At 45.6% G+C, this 18,736-nt stretch overlaps 1 protein-coding gene across 18 annotated transcripts in view; it reads right to left on the bottom strand.

Moving 5' to 3' along the window:
* Positions 1-18,736, bottom strand: part of PTPRT (protein tyrosine phosphatase receptor type T) — a 918,720-nt gene that overhangs the window by 140,211 nt on the left and 759,773 nt on the right. For all 18 annotated transcript variants that reach the window (XM_016155891.2, XM_016155890.2, XM_016155892.2 and 15 more), the window contains one exon: positions 2,173-2,308. In XM_016155891.2, coding sequence (XP_016011377.1) covers positions 2,173-2,308 — 136 coding nt within the window. The remainder of the gene's footprint in view (positions 1-2,172; positions 2,309-18,736) is intronic.

The raw sequence follows: 18,736 nt of genomic DNA, 5'->3' as shown, positions 1-18,736 counted from the left end.
AAACACTATAGGTCAGTAGGAGTACAGGGTTATGCTTAGTTTCATTTTTTTCTCCCCCTTTATCTTTCTTCTCTCCTTTTTTTTCTTTTCCCTTTTCCTTCCCCTTTACCCATCAGTCCATTATTACTATCAAGTAGTTCAGCAAAATGTTGTATTTTCTCCAAAAGATACTATATATGCAAATGCTGATCAGCAAATTCCCAACTTCTGCCCACTGCTACAACACCTGAATTTTGCCTGTTGGGGAAAAATGGTGATCACGTGATGCCTGTTGGTTAGGTCTGATGGATAACTTTGATAGAGATGAAAGATAAAGATACACAGAAGATTTTAAAACCACACAAAGAACTCAGTTTATACTTGCTTCCACCCTGGAAACAGAAAGTCCTTTCCTCCCTCCCAGAGAGTCACACATTTCAGAAATAGCTGTTGAGAAGGAAGCGAATTTTCTTCACAAGCTCACAGACGATGGTGACGTGGGTTAAGTCAGGCTTTAGAAAGAGCAAAATTGGAAGAGCATATCTGACTTCCAAATCAGTGGCAAAGAATGAGAACATTTCAGGTCTATCAGAAAGGAATGCAGTTCTATTAAATTGGTTACTCTTTTTCAGGTAGACAATCCAAAACTCACCTCTGCCTCCAATGTGTCTGTCACTCTAAGAAGCATGACAATAACCTTATATGTGCAATGTCTTACTGCCCCCAGAGAAATCAAACCTTATGTTCAACTTCATCTAATAGCAGCTGACTTGTCACTGAGACGTTCAATATGGCCACATTTTATTGATGACAGTGATGATATGACAATGTAGTGCTGTCCTTAACCCTTTGGGGTTCTTGGTCCCCAATATTAACATAGTACCATCCCTCTCCCCCAGCCTCTCTAACTAGAAAATCAGTAGCTGGATGAGAACCTTAACTCTTCATTCTGCTGGGAGCCTGGGGAAAGGAATGATCCCATTAGACAAAAGATGTCAAGAAAGGACAAGGCCCTACCAACAAGATATCTTGGCCAGAGAGGAGACTTACTGATTCAGAACAGAATCATGAGAGACACAGGGACTTTCTGATACCAAAATGGCTAACAGAAGGCTGACTACAGGTATAGTGTGAACACTAGTATTTCTGACTCTCTGATGGCTGGAAATGGGGACATCGTAATTAATTTTTTGAACTTTCTGCCTTTATATTCATGTGACTCCTTAGGTAAAAGATGAACTTTGTCTTTGGGGCATTCTGTACATTTCTTTTGGTGGGAAAAAAATTCGATGAGCTTATTTTTTTTTTCTACAGATGGAAACAAGTCCCTGGTCCCTGTTATTGAGCTTGCCCTGAATTCTGTGAGTAATCAAACCCAGAGCTTCAGGCTGAAGTGTCAAGTAATTTGTTTAATAACGTGAAAGTCTCTTTAAATTGATGGCAGGGAACATCACAGCACATATTACTTACTGTGATGTAGATAAATGTTCTGTTTGCTCTGGCCTATTGGGGGAATGGGAAAGTGGAGACCAAGGTTGGGACCATGGCATTGAAACTGAGAAGATGTGGAAGTGAGAGGTAGGCATCCCAACCTGGTGCCAGTCCAGGGGCTAAGCAGAGATGGGCAGTATTACTCTCTTTTTAGGGGAATGACCAGGGTGCACTGTAGGGACAGTGACAGTTGATGTTCATCAGCTTTCCCTCGTGGATATTGCCTTTCCCTCTCTGCAACTTCCTTGTTTTATTCCCAAGTCCTGTGAGTGTCTGATAAACAGAAGTCGTCAGTGTAGTGTGAAGGATGAAGCACGACTTGCCTGCATCCATATTTCTGGGCTTATCTGTGTTCTCGGAGCTCCCCAGTTATCTCAATAACATGACCAATCCCACAGAGCAGTTAAATCTTAGAAGACTCATTTCATGATACAAGGAATCCCACGGCACATTGAGGTGGTCCAACAATAAGAATCACTAGCCCCACACGAAACTGACCACCTCGGCACCACTCACCAAGCAAGCAGCACATACACTTTAGTCACCAACACAATGAGCCACAACTGGCCCGAGTACTTCAAGACCTCCACAATCATATCAGTCAGTCCTTGCCCGGGACCAAGAGAGAAAGGATCTGACCATGTGGCAGAGTTGGGGCCACCTGGGGTCGGCAGGGTCTGCAGGCCAGCAACCCAGACTCACCTCCTTTTGATGGTGAGCATCACACCCAGGAGAATGATAATGAACATGAGGAGGCCAGCGATCACTCCGGCCATCTTCACAGTGTTGTCCACCTGCTTCTCTGGCTCCACGGTGTTAGAATTCTGGGTGGAGGCACCTTGGCGGGGAAAGGGAAGGAGAAAGATGTTGAAAAGGCTCACACACGTCACTAGACTATAACCATAATGACAACAGCTTATATTTACCGAGTGCTAATTATGTGCCAGGCACTGCGCTAAGGGTATTACACATATTGTCTCATTTAGTTGCTTTGAGGATTAATCTCTGTGAGGTTGGGATTATGATTACCTCCTTTTTGCATATGAAGAAATGGAGATTCAGAGAAGTTGAGGTGCCCAAGGTTACACAACAGCTGTGTTGGGGCATCTTATCCTCCACTGTGATCAACAGAGGATTTTATCCCTCATGTTGCTTTACACCCAGGGTCAAACCATGGAGTTACAGTTAAATTCTTGGGTTCATGAAATTATTCTAAATCCTACTTTATTCTTTCAGGTAAATAGTGAAAAAACAGCTTTACGTTAAGGTAATACAATTAAAACCACTGGATTTTTGAAGTCAAATTTATTGGGATAACATTGGTTAATAGCATTATGTAAATTTCAGGTGTACAACTTGATAACATGACATCTGTATATTCTATTGTGTGCTCACCACCCAAAGTCTAGTTTCTTTCTGTGATCATATATTTGACCCCTTGATTTTAAGAGATAAAAACATAAAGAGTTTGTTTTGTGCCTTACATGAAACAAATGGTGGGTTAGAAATTTAGTGTGTTAACAGGAAATTGCCTTCGGTTTAAAAAACACATATCTAACTAACTCTTTTTTTTTTTTTTTTTTTTTAATTTAACACACTGACAAATGCTAACTTACTAACTCAGTTCCAGGTAGAGGAAGGCAGGGAACTGGGCACTTACTCTATCCTCATCTCTGTGCTGGGCCATTTCATGCCTCTGTCTTGGTCAGTTCTTAGAAACATTCCAAAAAGTAGAAACGATTTTCCCATTTTATAGATGAGAAAACCGAGGGAACTTACAAAAGGTCACATGGCTGATAAAGGTCAGGGCCAGGGTTCTACAGGTTTTCTGACCCTAAAGTCTAGGCCTCAATAGTCAGAAATTTTGGATTCAACTTGCAAGCCCCCCAGTCCCTTGGTCCCCTGCCCCACAACAATGGTCCTGGTAATGTCATAGCAAAAGTAAGCAGCCAGAGAACGCTAAGCTTGGCCTCTTCATGCAAAGTGCCAGGGATCAGAGGCAACTCACCCTGGACACCTGTGTGAACACTTATAGAGAGCGGTCCAGCACCCCGAGCGAATTCCTGCTCTTAATATTCCCAATGGTTCCATGATGGTATGAGGCAGCTCAAATCCAAAGAATCGTCTTCCGGACCCATCCCTACTTTACTGCCACATTAGCACCAACGCATCCTTTATCGGTGATTCTATCTTCTCTGGTTGCCTGTGCCCCTGGGAGAGATGCTCTCTATTCTCTAAAATTCCGATAACTCCCCATGACACTTTGCACACACCTCGAGGTACTGATATTATTTGTTATTTGTTCCCTATCCGTCTCTTCTAGGGGTCTAACGCTTCTCAGGGGTGAGTTTATGCCTCCTTTATCTTTGTTTCTTGATGTGAGCCCAGAGCCTACCTCATAATGGGTGTTCCCTTAATGTTCGCATTGTTCAATGTTTAGCCGAAGGGATGACATCGCTGCCCACACACATTTGTTCTCGTGGAACCAAATCAAGTTTCTCCTTTTCAGCCATGTGTTTACAGGACTCAGCTGAGTCGAAGGAACACTAATGCCCGTAAGCTATGATTCCGATTTCCTCAGCTCAGTCCCGTGTTTCCTTTACCAGAGCACCTTCCCCAGACTCTCTTGTAACTTAGGCAAGCTGGGTTTACTTAGTCAAGTCTCCCCAGGGAGAATGGCAAGTCTTCAAGAACAGAGAGCACTTCCTATCTATCTCCCTAATGCCAGAGTCTAGCACAGGCCTCTTTACTCATAATCGTTGGTGATTATTGAATGACAGATGATTACAGAATGACATAAAGGCAAGTGAACCATAGTTATTTGCTTCATTCATTAATTTGCTACTGAGCACTGACGTGCTATGTGCTAAACTGTGCTGTTAGTGGGGTCAGAGATCCTTCTTTTGGAAGGACTTACGGATGAGAGGTTTTACTCAGTTTCCCTCACCAGCTAAAGGCAAAACTAGAGCATTGAATCCCAAGGTTGAGCAGGCTCTTTCTATCTATAGCTTAGAGAATTCCTGGGGGAGTCAGTCAACTGCCCTTTTGGTAGAATTGGGCTTGCATTCCAGAGTGGGGGCTGGGTAACCCCCATGTAGCTCCCCTTGCCCAGCTTAAAGACAGGATTTCTGAGCTATGCCTAGTCTATATGACATGTTCAAGCACAAAGGAGGCTGAGCACCTCAGACTATGGTTTCTTTAATAGTGTCATAGTCTTTTTATTTGGATTCATAGAAAGTGTTGGCTCTGTAGCATTCTCTCATAGGTGAAGTTAAACTTTACCTAGGGCCCACTATGAGATCCTGGTGCAAAGACTGGGAATCCAAGGGCAAAGAAACCCTGGAGAAGATCCCAATACCCCAGAAACACTGTTACTAGCTTGGTCTAATGAGATTCACATACTTCATTCCTTCAATAAATAATCAGAAGCACCCACTAAATGCAGACACTGGTGAGACAGTGGTGAGCAACGCAGGCGCAGTTCCTGCTCTCAAAGAACAATTAGTGGTGGCTGGGGCTCAGGAGACAGGATTCATGAACCAAGAATCATAGCAAGCTTGCGACTCTGTTACGAATCAGAACTGAGAGGTACATGACCCTTGGAAAGTGCATACTAGGGAAATAAATCACGTTGGGGAGGAAGTGGCCAGCGGCGCGAGCTCCAAAGGAGGACAGGCTATACCTAGGCAAAGAGAGCATAAGAAGATCACATGGGAGCAGCAGAAAAACCAGCACTGGCTGAGGCTGTGCGACGGGGCAAGGAGCCTGGTGCATTCAAGATATGGAAGAAATGTCGCGTGACGAGGGCGAGAGAGCGGGGAGAGCATGGTGAGTGAGAAGCCAGAGAGGGCGGCAGGGGCCAGTCTACCGAGGACAGGACAGGCCACAATCAGAATTTTCATTCTTTACCCCAAGAATCATAGAAAGCCATTGAATTCTTGTTCATGGAGCAACGAAGTGGTCAGATTTGTATGTCCAACACATCGTTCCAGCTTCACTGTGGAGCCGCGGTGGGTTGGAGAGATTAATTTTCAGGCATGCAGGTGGGAGGTGACAACTGGACTCAGGTAACGGCAGCGGAGACAGAAAAGTGCAATAAAAGAGATAATTACCTGAAATAGATTTAAATGAAACCTGTTGATAGATTGGAAATGGAGATAAAGGGAGAGAGAACTGTTGAGGAGGATCACAAGTCTTTGGTTTTCATAAAAAGGTGGATGATGGTGTTCTTTATGGGTTCAAGAAACAATTGAAAAGAATAGCTTTAAAGGGAAACCGTGTGTATTTGGTGGAATTTAAGCTTGAGAGATATTCTAGAAAAGCAGGCAGTTAATAATTCAGGTTTGGAGCTCCAAAAAGAAGTCTGAGCTGGAGGTAAGAAATGTGTGAGTCATATGCATATAGATGGTACTTGAAATATGGGGGTTGATGAAGTCATCAAAATAAAGAGTGAAAGGAGAAGCAGGCTTAGATAGAGACTTGAGGGTCTGCAGTGTTTAGTGAGTGGGTAGAGGAGGCTTGCATAAGAGACAGAGAAAGAACGGCCAGAAAGAAAACTAAGAAAAACTGTAAGAGAGTATCGTGTCCCCGAGCCAAGAGAAGAGAGTGTTTGAAGAGTAATCAATTGTGTCATATCTCCATCCCCAGAGGAAAGTGGAGAGTTTGGAGGAATATCTGAAAGTCTTTCTCAAATAAATTCCAAGATGTTTCTATAAAGAAGCACTTTCACAGGTGACCATGAACCATCAATAGAACATACTTGAGAGTCATGGAGGAGCATCCAAGACATTCGCAGAGGCCATCTGAAAGGTCACAACCCAGTAGTTTAAATAAATTCAATGAGTTTAGCCAACAAGCAAAGAGCTGAAATCACAGACTCTGTACAGTGAAGTTATTAGAAGCCATCCTTGGCTGGTCCAACTAGACTCTAGATACAGGGACCTGAACACACCCTGGGCCATAGCAAATCCAGCTTCCATTTCAGCATCCTTTTAAGTGTATTTTCTCTAGCTGCTGGGGATTTGTGCTTCTATTCATGAAGGAAGTGTGTTGACGGTTTTCAATGGTATTACAAGTATAGAGGAAATGGCTCTGGGAACAAAGGCCGGGCAGGTTTCACATGTGGCTTCTATATCTGAGGGGAAAATAAGATGGATACAGACAGAGGATAAGCCAGTCCTGCTCTTGTTGCAGAGTCAGGAGTGTGTCCATGGGGCTCACATCATAAGTGCTCAATAGAGCAGGTGAGAACCGGTGATAAGACTTAGGGAAGCACATCAGGGTTGGCTAATGATGGGGGCTCCTAGTAGTGCAATCGGCTGCTTCAGGCGGGCACGGAGCTCCTCATCAAACAGAAGCTCAGTCGCTACTGCTTTCCGAAAAGTTAGCTTAAATGTAACAATTCATTACTAGGTTCATTACTAGGTGCCAAGCAATGTGTTAAACAATTTTCTTATTTTAAAGTTACTTAATCATAAAACTCGATACAGAAGGTGCTAGTTTTATTTTCCCTTCTATATAGATAAGAAAAGTTCACAGAAGGGTGAAGTGACTTGTCCAAGGCTATATAACTAGTGAGTTTCAGAGCCGGAATTCTGTGTGCAAGGCTCGCCCCTGATCACTACAGTGGACTGTCCTAGATCAAATTTTAGTCAAAGAAATGCCAGCACTGGATCCACACAGAAGGTTAGCCATCTGACTCACTGGCCTGAAATCCACGGGAACTCTTCAGAGAGGTGGAACTGGAAACCATTCGGTAATATGGTAGCTGTACTACTTACACCCCAAGCCCACCCTTTTCATGAGCGTCAACTTAGTATCAGTCACCAGCCCCTAAAAAGCTCTGCCTCTGGCCCTGGGTGACTTCTGTCTACTAAACAGGAACTGGGGGTCCAAGAACTGAGAGAAGGGGTGGGACTTGAACATATCCTCTCCATCTCTGCTCTCCATCGAGAGCTCATCTGAGAAGAGTCTGAGTAAATCGGAATTGGCAACTAGATACCAGGTGGTAGACTTATCCAAGTGGAGTGGCTTCAAGGGTCTACTGGAGTCCCATATGTGATGTAGTCATCAGAAACAATCTTGTGAACTCAGCCTGTCCCAACAGAAGGCTACTGCCTCCAACCTGAGGCCACATGCCCAACCTTATATCCCAATCAGCTGTGCTCTTCGAGCTTTGAGCAATCCTGAAGCCTGAGCAGGTTTTCTCGAGGCAGCAGTTAATGCCCCCTGCCTTTGACTCTTTCCCCAACTGCTATCGTGGCATAAAATCTAGTCCCCTCCTAGCTCCAGCTCAAAATCCACATCTGGCTTTCAGTGTACTACCTGTCCACTCTTGAACACGGAAACCTAGTGCCCAAAGCATGGCTCTTGGTCTCTTGAAGTCTGCTCCCCTCTCTCAGTATTCACTCCATACATAGGATCCAGTCACCATATTCGGTTCCTCTATTGCCTCCTTCTATGCTACCAAATAACCATCCCTGTTTGTATTAACTAAGGACTCCTGAGACCCAACGGGGAATGCCGCTTGGCTCTGCACTGCATTAGACAGGCCACACTGATGAGGCATGTCCAATTGTAAACCCCACCCTCTGATAGGTACTTTCAGGGTGAAGGCAGTCCAAGAGCCTTGCCACTCAAAGTGTGGTCCAATAATCAGAAGCATCGGCATCACCTGAGAATTTATTATGGATGCAGAATCTCAGGCCCCACCCCAGATGTATTGAATTGGCATTTTAACAAGGTTTCCGGGTGATCCAGGTGCACATTAAAATCCAGAGATCATTGACTTTGGAGGCATTGAAGCCAGAATCAAGATTTTTCAGCTTAAAGAAGATTCAGATGAAACAACTCTTGCCTTCAGAAAGGTGAAGGACCATTGCAAAAGATGAGGTAGATTTGGTCCATTCAATTTAAAAAATTAGAGCCAATACCAATGGGTAGAAGTGATGGGTAAATTTGCAGCCAATATAAGGAAAATTTTTTATGTGAAAGTACTATCCAGCTGAGGCACAGCCCAGTCCTTTTCAGCGTGGCCTTATGATGTAGACAGGAGCATAAAAGCAGCCCTGGTCCCCAAGTCCCCTCCCTTCACCAGCCTACTCTGTCTCCACCTGGCCTTATTTTCCTGGGATTCCTGGATGTCTAACTAAGCCCTCAATATCTCACTTGCATGGGATGCTGACCTTTCGTCTCTGCTGTTGATCCCACCTCCCACCTCAGCCCAACATCCCTTGATTCCTTTGACGCCCATGCTCTCGGTGAGAGACAATCCCTCTGTCATTCACAGAGCCATGGGATTTCCATGGGGCCTACTCCCCCAACCCTCAAGTTACCCACAAAAACAGGAAAACGGGTCACCAACAACGAAAGGCACTGTCTGGGCACTCAGCCAGCTCCCCATCAAGCCAGAAGAGACTATATGACCTCTAGTACCCCTTCTAAGGTTGAGATGCTATGGTTTTATGAGATCGGTCAGAAGCAATGGGTTTTAAAATCAGAAATCCATAAGCTTTTATCTGGATTCCATCACTAACTTGTTGTGTGACCTTGATCAAAGCTGTTAACTGCAATGTGATTTGATATCCTCATTTGTGAAATAGGGAGTAAACGGCAAGTTCACAGGGATTTTCTAAGGATCAAATGTAATAACCAAGGTAAAAATGCTTAATAAACTCTAAGGAACCGCTCACACAAGTGGCATAATGATGGCATGACCTTGGAACTGGTTCCAGAGTGACATAGCAGGGTTTTTTTGTGTGTCTATAAACTGTCCGTGCACAGTAGGTGTTTCTTTGTGATCTGATACCTGAGTTCATCCAATTCTTAGGAAGAAGGCAGGCAGAGCCCCCAGAGAGATTCGCTTAACTTTCCCACTCTAGGCAAGACCTGCATCAGGCTTACTTCTGGACGACTTAATGGGAGCAATAACATAATTTGGCAACAACGGATTAATGATTCATTTTCAAAGTGCTCTCACTGGCTACAGGCCCAATTCTACAGCTCTACTTCAGAGAATGTCCCCTGTGAAGACATGGAGCAAAAATAGAGGTTGCAGATAAAGAACATCTAATTGCAATTGATAAAACCAAGTAAGTCCCAGTGGATGCATAACCCATGCTGGTGATCATTGCTGATGGTAAGGAAAAGAAGCCGGCTCCCAGGGACACAATTCTTAAAAGCTTAAGTCTTTAAAGTACACAGTCGTCTCTTAGCTATCCAAAGGCATATTCTCCCCAAATCTTACCACGCTGGCAGTTCACCCCATCTACTTAATGACTTCTTTTGTTGAAGACTTTCTCTGCCTTTACTTTGGTGTTGCATGCATCTGGCACCCAGTAAAGAGAATCTTTAAAACCCTGCCTCTGAGCTGCTACCTCTATGCCAGTGAAAGTTTTAAGCATTGCAGGCATCTCTGATTATGGGAGGTTTTGCCAAGAGGAAGCAACAGGGAAAAGATGAGAAAGCTGGGCAACTCTCCGGCTCTTCTAAAGTCAGGTACGCACCATATCCCTTCTTGATTTTGCTGGAAGCAAATTCTCAGAATAGTAGCTATTTTTAAGCTAGAACTGAAGTCCAGATAGGAAAAAAAAAAAATGCTGGTAGGAAAGCATCTGGATACTTCATTAGATTAAAGCCTCCAGACTTTACAAATTGCATCCCAAGGCATAGAGAGCATTTGTAATCGTGATCATGAACTACTTTGGCAGTCTTTGAGGATTGAAATTGTAGCGAACAGGAGGGGTGCGAGAAGCCTGGGGAGAAACAAATGCTGTGGCGGACTTTTTTTTTTTTAATGGAAAAATGTGGATTCCAGATATTTTACATGAGTAAGTGTGATGTTGATACAAGGAAAAATATATAGACTGGATGATTAAATGAGGTTTTTTTTTTTTCATTACGATTTACTAAAGGAGGGAATAATCGCTAGAAACCAGCACAGGCTCTGAGTCGGTCCGCATCCAACTAGGAAAAGGGAAACGGCTCCGCACACGTAAACTGGAGCAAATTTACTAGAGAATTGGTACACGGGGATCAGAAGAGGATGGTGAGGCAACCCGGGGAGTAGCAGCAGCCGTCATTACCTAGCCCAGACTGTACAGATAAAGGGCAGTGGTGGGAGCATTAGAGGTGGGAGCAACCTAAAGCTCCTGGAGAACTGGAGCCATGCAGAGGCCTGAGGCCATGGTGGGAAAGGCTTCTCTTTCTTCTTGCCCTCCAATTCATGTCTCCCATTGGTGAAACCCAGATGCCAGCTGACAGGGGGCACAAGAAACAGCCTGCAGGGGACACCGGTATGTCATAGCATAGCAGGAGGAGAGCAAAAGATGGATGTGAGCCAAATGCGCCAGGGGCCGGCTGGGCTTTCTATGAACAAGTGATGCTAGGTTCATCTTGCTGCCACTTTTGAGAGGTGTCCGGACTTGTAAATTGTGAGGAATGTTCAGTACTGTGTGTTAACTTGAGCAAAGTCAAAGCCCAAATGGAGACATTGTGACTGGCTTTCAGGTCAGCCAGATATTAAACTGGGCTCTCTCTAGAAGAGTCAAGACACATGACCACATGTGAAACAGTAATATTATTAACAACGGAGAGGTAACATTTATTGGGAGTTCATCAGAACTGCAAGCCAGGTTGCCATATTAAACCTTTCACATATACTATCTCTTTTAAACCTCACTACAACCTTATTAAGCAAATTCTATCATACAGCTACTTTAGAATGGGAAAAGTGAGGCTCAAAGAGGCTAGGTCTTTATTAGTAGCAAGTGGTAGAGATGAGATTTGAACCTTGGCAGTCTGGTACAGAGTTTATTCTTTTTAACCATTATACTACTATGCCACCACTGTAATAAATAGGGGGTGAGATTGCTCAGCAGGGAAATCTGGTTGTCTTTCCTCGAGTGCCTGGAAGAAAGAAGCAGACTGGTATTTAGGGGATCTGGACTCTGCTCTTGACCAGCCAGATTAAGACGTGCTTGTATTTATGGCTGTCTCTGCCCAGTTTGTATCACGCAGTTCCATTTTATACCAGCTTTGCTTGAAGATTATCTCCCCTCATGCCCTCTCAGCAACATATGATATTCTAATACCTAAGGGATTGATGAAGATGTCATGTGAATCTTGTTATATGGGCTAAATTATATAGACTTTGCTCAAATGATATTTACACTTGACCTTTTAAACTTAAGCTCCCTCATCCTTTTCGCTTTCCTTGTATATCAACTACCATCTCCAAGCCCTTAATACACTGCATTCGGTTTTATTATTAATCTCCGGGCTTTCTCTACAACACCTTTCTTGCTATTTACCAACCAAAGCATCCCGTACAGCTCTATAGGGAGACAAGTCTCACTGAGGTTTAGGCAACTGTTTTCTGCTTTAATTCCAATACTCTTTCTTTGATCTCATGATGACTAATTTTTAAAATTGCTGGCTACCTCCCCCACATCTCTGAATGTGCCTCCATCACTAGATCTGGTTGATAATGGACTACTTGAGAAGGATGATTCCATCATTCTTCTAAGTGACATCACCTAGGATGTTTCTCAAGTAATAAATAAATTGCCTCAATTCATCATGTGACAGTAATTGCTTTTAGCCACGATTTAACTCACGGTCCATGTCAAGTAGCTAGAAAACACCACAGAGACACAGGTTTTAGCTCTATCCTTGCTGTGGAAAATCATTTAATAAGTACTGAACTGAGTGTAAAGAAGATACAGATTTATAATATCCCAGACTTCCTCAATATTACCCAGCCAGTCCTAAGAGGCTGGAATCAACTTCATCACAGACTTTACAACTAAAACTGTTAAATATTGCTGACAGAGGTTGCCCTCTTTTTCAGCCTTAAATGGAGGTTAGCACCCCATGAGATAGGAATAGCTTAATTGATTGTTCAGAAGCACTTTAGCCACTCAAATAAATTGTCCCTCAAATGCTGATTCTGCTTGGCCCCGTGCATCTCCCGAATCTGTGTTTCCTGGTAGGCCTTGTTTTGCACAGTAAATGCTATGTGTAGGTCAAATTCTAATTCAGTCGTGTTACACACAGTAGGAAAGATGACTATATAAGACCCTGATGGCAAATTGCTTCTGGGTGCAAGAAAACTCCTTTATCCTAAAAATGTTTAATGCATTTGGAATTTAGCATAATAGACTTATTTAAGACCTGATGAATGCCAGGCGTTGCTATTATTGATGCATCCCTTGAGAGGCAAAGTCCTTTCAAGGGCTGCACCAGCGGTGGGCTGAAAACCCTTTATATTTTTTCCTAGGTCTCAAATGTTTCCTCTTGTGCCCAGGGAAGGCCTTCAGCACAAGTGCCAGCATCCTAATCTGTAACCGGGATAGGACTTTAAGCTATGGCTGGAGCTGGATATGGCACTAAGAAATCGGAGATGGGTGCACTTGTTAGACTGGTTTAGGTGTCAGGCCACAGTTAAGGTTAAAGACCAGGAAGTGACTGGGGTCAGATCTGAAGGAGGGATCAGGAGTCAGCTGGTGGTGTCTGGAGTTTTCTGCTGGTCACTCTGTACTCGTGGTGAAGGTCAACCTGTGCTTAGAGTGGTGCTTGGATGTTGGTCAGAAATAAAATTTAGCCCATGGCCATGGACCTGGGCAAATCTAAGTGACCTCTAAATGGACTAGACCCATTACCTTGGCCTCATTAGCATCAACTCGACCCTTGGCCACAGAGGAAAAGTCCCGGACGTTCCTATCGTGAGTGGTGCTGGGATTATGATGATGGTAGAGGATGCTGGGTTGTGAGGTAATTAAGAGACACGCTCTCTGCGTAGGAGTTCGCTACATAGTGGGAGAGAGCAGTAGACAGGCTGATGACCAAAGGCCAGCACAACGGGTGCTAACACAGAGGAGGCTAGAGAGAATGGCGTGTGTGACTCTGCCTAGGGAAAACTAGACCACATGCTTCATTTCCAGATGTTATCAGTGATGTGGGACATATCATGGGCATCCCTGAGACCAGCCACTGGCCTCTTCCCATTGCTCCCTCCCATGGCTCCGTGTGGTTCAGACGAGGCCTGCCCTGCTGATAGGGATGGAGAGGGTGAGTCAGCTCAGAGCCAGAAGTACTGGCTCCCTGCTTGCAGAAATCCGTGTGTTGAGCCGGGAGCCTGGAGGACTGAAAGCTGCTTAACTGTGGCGGAGAAGAACACCCACGGTCTGTGCTGGAGATTAAGGGTTTAGCCTGAAGAGCAGATATAAGAGCGAAGAACGCACACTCTTTGGGACGCCCTGTGGCACAGTGATGGCCCCTGCAGACTTTCTCAGGCACCAGCATGTGGGCGTGCATGGTCACAGTAAACAGAGTGTCACTCTTACTGTGGAGTGATCACAGAGGAGCGGAGGACACCTCCCAGGAGCCGTCAGTGAGGAGACGGGCACAGAGGCCAACCAGGGGTCAAACAGTGCCAGGACTCTGAGAAAAGCTTATGACAGCCTGGCGGGTGAGGCAGAGGCCAAGGGCAGGGCGTGACCAGCAGCAGATGCCAAGGCTACTCAGAGACAGGAGGCAGAGCCGAAAAGGGGAGGGTGGGAGCCACAGAGTGAAGACTGTCCTGAGCCAAACACAGAATACTATCAACAAGGCGACGCTGCAGAGGGAAGGGCTGGGTCAACGAGATCCTCTGAGATGGCAGCTCTTGGCCTCGATCTCCGTGAGGCCTGCGCACTGTAAAGGCACAGCTCCTGAGGGTGGACCCTGTGCATCCCCCGGTGTTCAGTACTGCTGCATTTCCAAGTGTATTAATTGCCTAGATTCCTAGCTGTAATAATTACCACAAACTGGGTGGCTTAAAACAACTGAAACGTGGAGACTAGCGGTCAGAAATCGAGGTGTCAGCAGAGCCACGCTCCCTCTGAGACTGGGCAGAATCCTTGCTCACCTCTTCCCAGCTGCTGGTGTTTGCTGACAGTCCTTGGTCTTCTTGGCCTATAGAGGGATCATCTGAATCTCTGTGTCTCCTTGTGTGTGTCCATCTTCACATGATGGTTTCCTCTTCTCATAAGGGCACTGGTCATATTGAGTTAGAGCCTGCCCTCTTGACTTCATGTTAACTAATTACATCTGCAAAGATCTTCTTTCTAAATAAAATCGCATCGAGAGGAACTGGGAGGCGGTGGGGTTAGGGCTCCAACATATCTTTTGTGGGCGACACAATTCAACCCATAACACCAGGTCAAGCTGAGTCATAATCCAAGCAGCACGGAAATGGGCTGCAAATATGAGGGCGGCTTTAGCATTTCATTAAGCAAAATCAAATGCTAATAGGGGTCAGGGCCAAACGGAGAGCACACAGGAAGAGGAACGGGAGATTCCTGCTTGGTCACAGACTGAGTGGAATGGGAGGCTTCCAGAAGGACAACACATCCTGGTTTTATTCGTCTGAATGGTGCAGCGGGGTGCACACGGACCAAGGCAACCCTAATGCCCTTGCTCAGAAACATAATTCAATTCTTTCCAACTGACTCCAGCCAAATCGATGCCCTAAGGAGTGACTACATTACCTGACCCAATGGGGCAGGAAGAGGGAGGAGAGACAAAGATTTGCCCAGCTGGGGCAGCTTTGTCCAGATCTTGCCTCTGGAACATGCAGCTTGCGGCAAGCATCAGAGTGCCTGAAAAGGAGAAAAGGTGTGTGGGAGGGAATGAGAAATCTATAGGAAGGATTAGTGCAAGCATGAGTGGGATCAGAGAGAACAGCCAGTAAACACGTGGCGCGGAATTCATACTAGCGCAACGAAACCGAGCGAGGGCAATAAAACCAGCAGCAGGAGCGGCATCGATTGTTGAGATTGCAGCCAAATCCATGTTTTCTTTTTTCTGGCCTTTGACCCTTGGCTTTTGGAAGCAGAAACATTGAATCACTGTGTTGTGCATGAAAAGCTGATCTATCTGCCTCTTCAAAGGATGGATGGAAGAGCAGCTCTGCTGTTTGCAGATGGCAGAGGCAGAAGCCGAGGCCCAGAGAGTTTCCAGCTTCTGTTCTCGTTCACCCCAGCACACTCGGTGTGCTGGTAGAGGTCTCCCCTGTGATGCCAGTGCTTCCTTCCCCCAGCTCGGCCTCTCCAGCACCATGTGAGCCTAGGCTGGGCACTGAGCTCGGTGGGGCGGGACCAGCAGATCTCCAGAGAGTCAGTGTCTAGGAAGCTTGGCAGGCGGGGCTGCATGGAATTCAAACACTGGATGGAAAATTGGTACTCGGTGACTCACAGTCAGCCTGACAAAACGGTAGAAGGTGAGCTGGCGAGATGCTGAAACCAACACAGGGCAGGGGCAGGGGGCAGGGCAGGGGGAGCATACCATGCTCGGGACAGGCTCTATCACTGTTAACCACCTGCTCATTCATTAGTCTACTCATGCAGGGAGTCAGGCGAATGGACCACCACATGTGTGCTGGGCACAGGGCAAGAAGCAGTGACAGAAAGCAAGCAGCTCCAAGACAACGCCCTCCAGAGCTGCCACCTCTCTCCTGCCAGCCCGCAGGCTGTGCCCTCACTGCCTGTGCTCCCCTTCTCTCCACCCTGCACAGTGGATGTTCACGTTTAAGCCTTTTCCTTAGAGTTTTATCTGGTCCTCCTGCCTCCCGCTCCTGTTCCTACACCATCCATCAGCCCCTGCCAAGGAGGGTGGCTGAGGCCCCGGGGTGTCCAAGCCTGCAGGGCCAGAATCCACTGTGGCAAGGCCTTGACTTAAAGAATTTTCAGAAAAATAACACTAGAGAGTTTTCACATGAAATGCACAGCACAGAAAGCAACAACGGCGGGGAGTTACATCTGACACACTACCGAGCCAGAAGCCCTGCTGGGGATGCTTCCGTTTTCTCCAGTGACCTTTGCCATGACTGAGCTTGGCAGGGCAGGGACTTGTCCTTATTATTTCATAGATAAGGAAACTGAGGCTCGAAAAGGCTGAGTAATTTGCCCAAGTTTCCCAGTTTGAGGGAGTAGAGTTTGTGCTCCACAGAGCCCTTCTCCTTGTGGGGAATTGACAGCGGGCACTGGGCACAACCAAGGCAGTGAATCTGTGTCTGTCCTGGGATGCAGACCAGAGCAGGGCCACCAGGCTGGTGCATGGTGCGTCCACTCCAGACCAGCCACCGTCAGCTTCCTGCTGGGCCAAGCCTCCCTGGAGGCCTGACTAAGCTACTGCAGGGGCCAGCGCAGAGGCACTCTCTCTGTGGTGGTTAGTCTGGGGTGGACTAAGTCCTTCAGGTGAAACGTTAAATAACTAGTCACTTTCCTCCTGCAGCCTCAAGTCAACCCACTACAGAAAAGCACCCAACCCTGGACATAAGCGGTTTTACCTCATCTTTTCAATGGAAACATTCCTGGCCTCTATTCACTAGACGCCAGTAATCCTTCATGCCCACTTGTGACAACCAAACACATTTCCAGACACTGTCAAATGTCCCCTGGGAGGAAGGACAGAAAGAAACAAACATTTCCTGAGCTTCCACTCTGTGCACATGCACCTCTGTTCACCAACCAGGCACAAGGATGGTCAAGTCATTTTTTTACCTCTAGATCTGCACTGTCCGGATCACAAAGCCACACATGGTTACTGAACAACTGAAATGTGACCAAGGAACTAAATTTTAAAATGTATTTAATTTCGACCAATTTAAATTAAAAAAACAAACAAACAAACAGAAGCAGTGTAATGTATGTTTACTTGTTAAACACAGTGTTTATCTTTTCAGGATTCTATTTCATTTTTAACTGTTTAAAATTCAGCGTCTGAATTGAAAAGCACTGTACGTGTAAAATTCACCCTTGATTTCAAAGACTTAGCACAAAAAAAAATGTAAAATATCTTTCATTAGTAAGTAATTTGGAAGTATTAATTACATATTAAAATGGCAATAATAGTAGGTCAAATAAAATATAATAAAATTAATCTTATCTATAACTTTTCTAATGTGACTCTGAAACTTTTTAAGTTCCATACACGGCTGAAATTCTATTTCTATTGAACAGTGCAGCTCTGAAGGTTTTCAAGAATGGGTGGGTGCTTTTGCCCTGCCCCCGACCCCCAGGAGGCATTTGACCATGTCTGGAGATCTCTTTGGTTGTAACATTTGGGGGATGAAATGATACTGGGATCTAATGGGTAGAGGCTAGGGATGCTGCTAAACATCTTACAATGTAAAGGACATCCCCCCACGACAGAGAAATATCCGTTCCCAAATGTCACTAGTGCCAAGGCTGAGAAACTCTGCCCTAGAGCATGAATTTCTTGAAAGGAAGGCCAGGAAGTAAGAGAGACCCGAAGAGCTAGCTGGAAGTTAGCTGAGCAAAGAAGTTAAAGCCGTTATCACACCCAGTTCTCGTGGTTTGACTATGGCTATTGGCATTATTATGCCCAGTTCCCCAGATGAAGAGAGTGAAGCCCAGAGAAGAGAAATAACTTGCTCAGGACCACCAGGCCAGAAAGTGGCAGAGCTGAGTTGAGCTCAGCCTCGGCTCACGCCAGATGCCAGCCTGGCCCTGCTACGTGGCGTGGTCTCACGTTCTCCGAGTTGGTGCCGCTAGGAAAAGAGGGTGCTTGTGCTTACACTCTAATATCGCTATCACTCAGATCTAGGCAGTCATAATTTACACCAGCCATTATTGCTACCAGGGGATGAGCGTTAACAAAACAGCCTTTGAAAGGGACAGCCTGCTCAAAGAGAAACCCTCGCAGGCACCTCACCCATCAAACGAGGCTGAGGAACGCGTGGAAATAAATGGAATACGGTGAAATAAACCTGTCAGAGGAGGAACATTCAGACGCCTCAGAAGGCAAGAGGTAAGAACAAATGTGCCTGCTATGGGATTGGCTCTGTTTAAAGAAAACATTATCAGACTGCTTGACTAGAATAGAGCCCAGAGAACAATGGCCCAGCAGAAACGGAGCTGCTCACACACGCCAGAGAAGCACTGTTTCTCCATAAATTGGGTGTGAGCACAGTCCTGATTGTCACTTTCCCTCACTGTCACCATGCATCCATCTGCAACTCCCGCTTTTTTGGGGGTAAGGGGACGGCTGGTGGCCTGATAGTGTTGGGTAGAGGACTGGCATTTGTTGAAGGCCTATAATGTGCCGCTACTGAACAGAGCACTCTTCAGGGTCACCTAATGTCATATTTTTTTTTCCCCTTGATGATTTGAGGGTAAATTGGTGGTACGATGCACCATCACCTCTGAGTACCTAATGTACCCTTTAATATGACTCTGCAGTTAGTGTGATTAGTTGTGCGGGT

Source organism: Rousettus aegyptiacus, unplaced genomic scaffold, assembly GCF_014176215.1.
Source record: "Rousettus aegyptiacus isolate mRouAeg1 unplaced genomic scaffold, mRouAeg1.p scaffold_m13_p_12, whole genome shotgun sequence".
NCBI lineage: Eukaryota > Metazoa > Chordata > Mammalia > Chiroptera > Pteropodidae > Rousettus > Rousettus aegyptiacus.
This window is presented reverse-complemented; position numbering and strand designations above follow the sequence as displayed.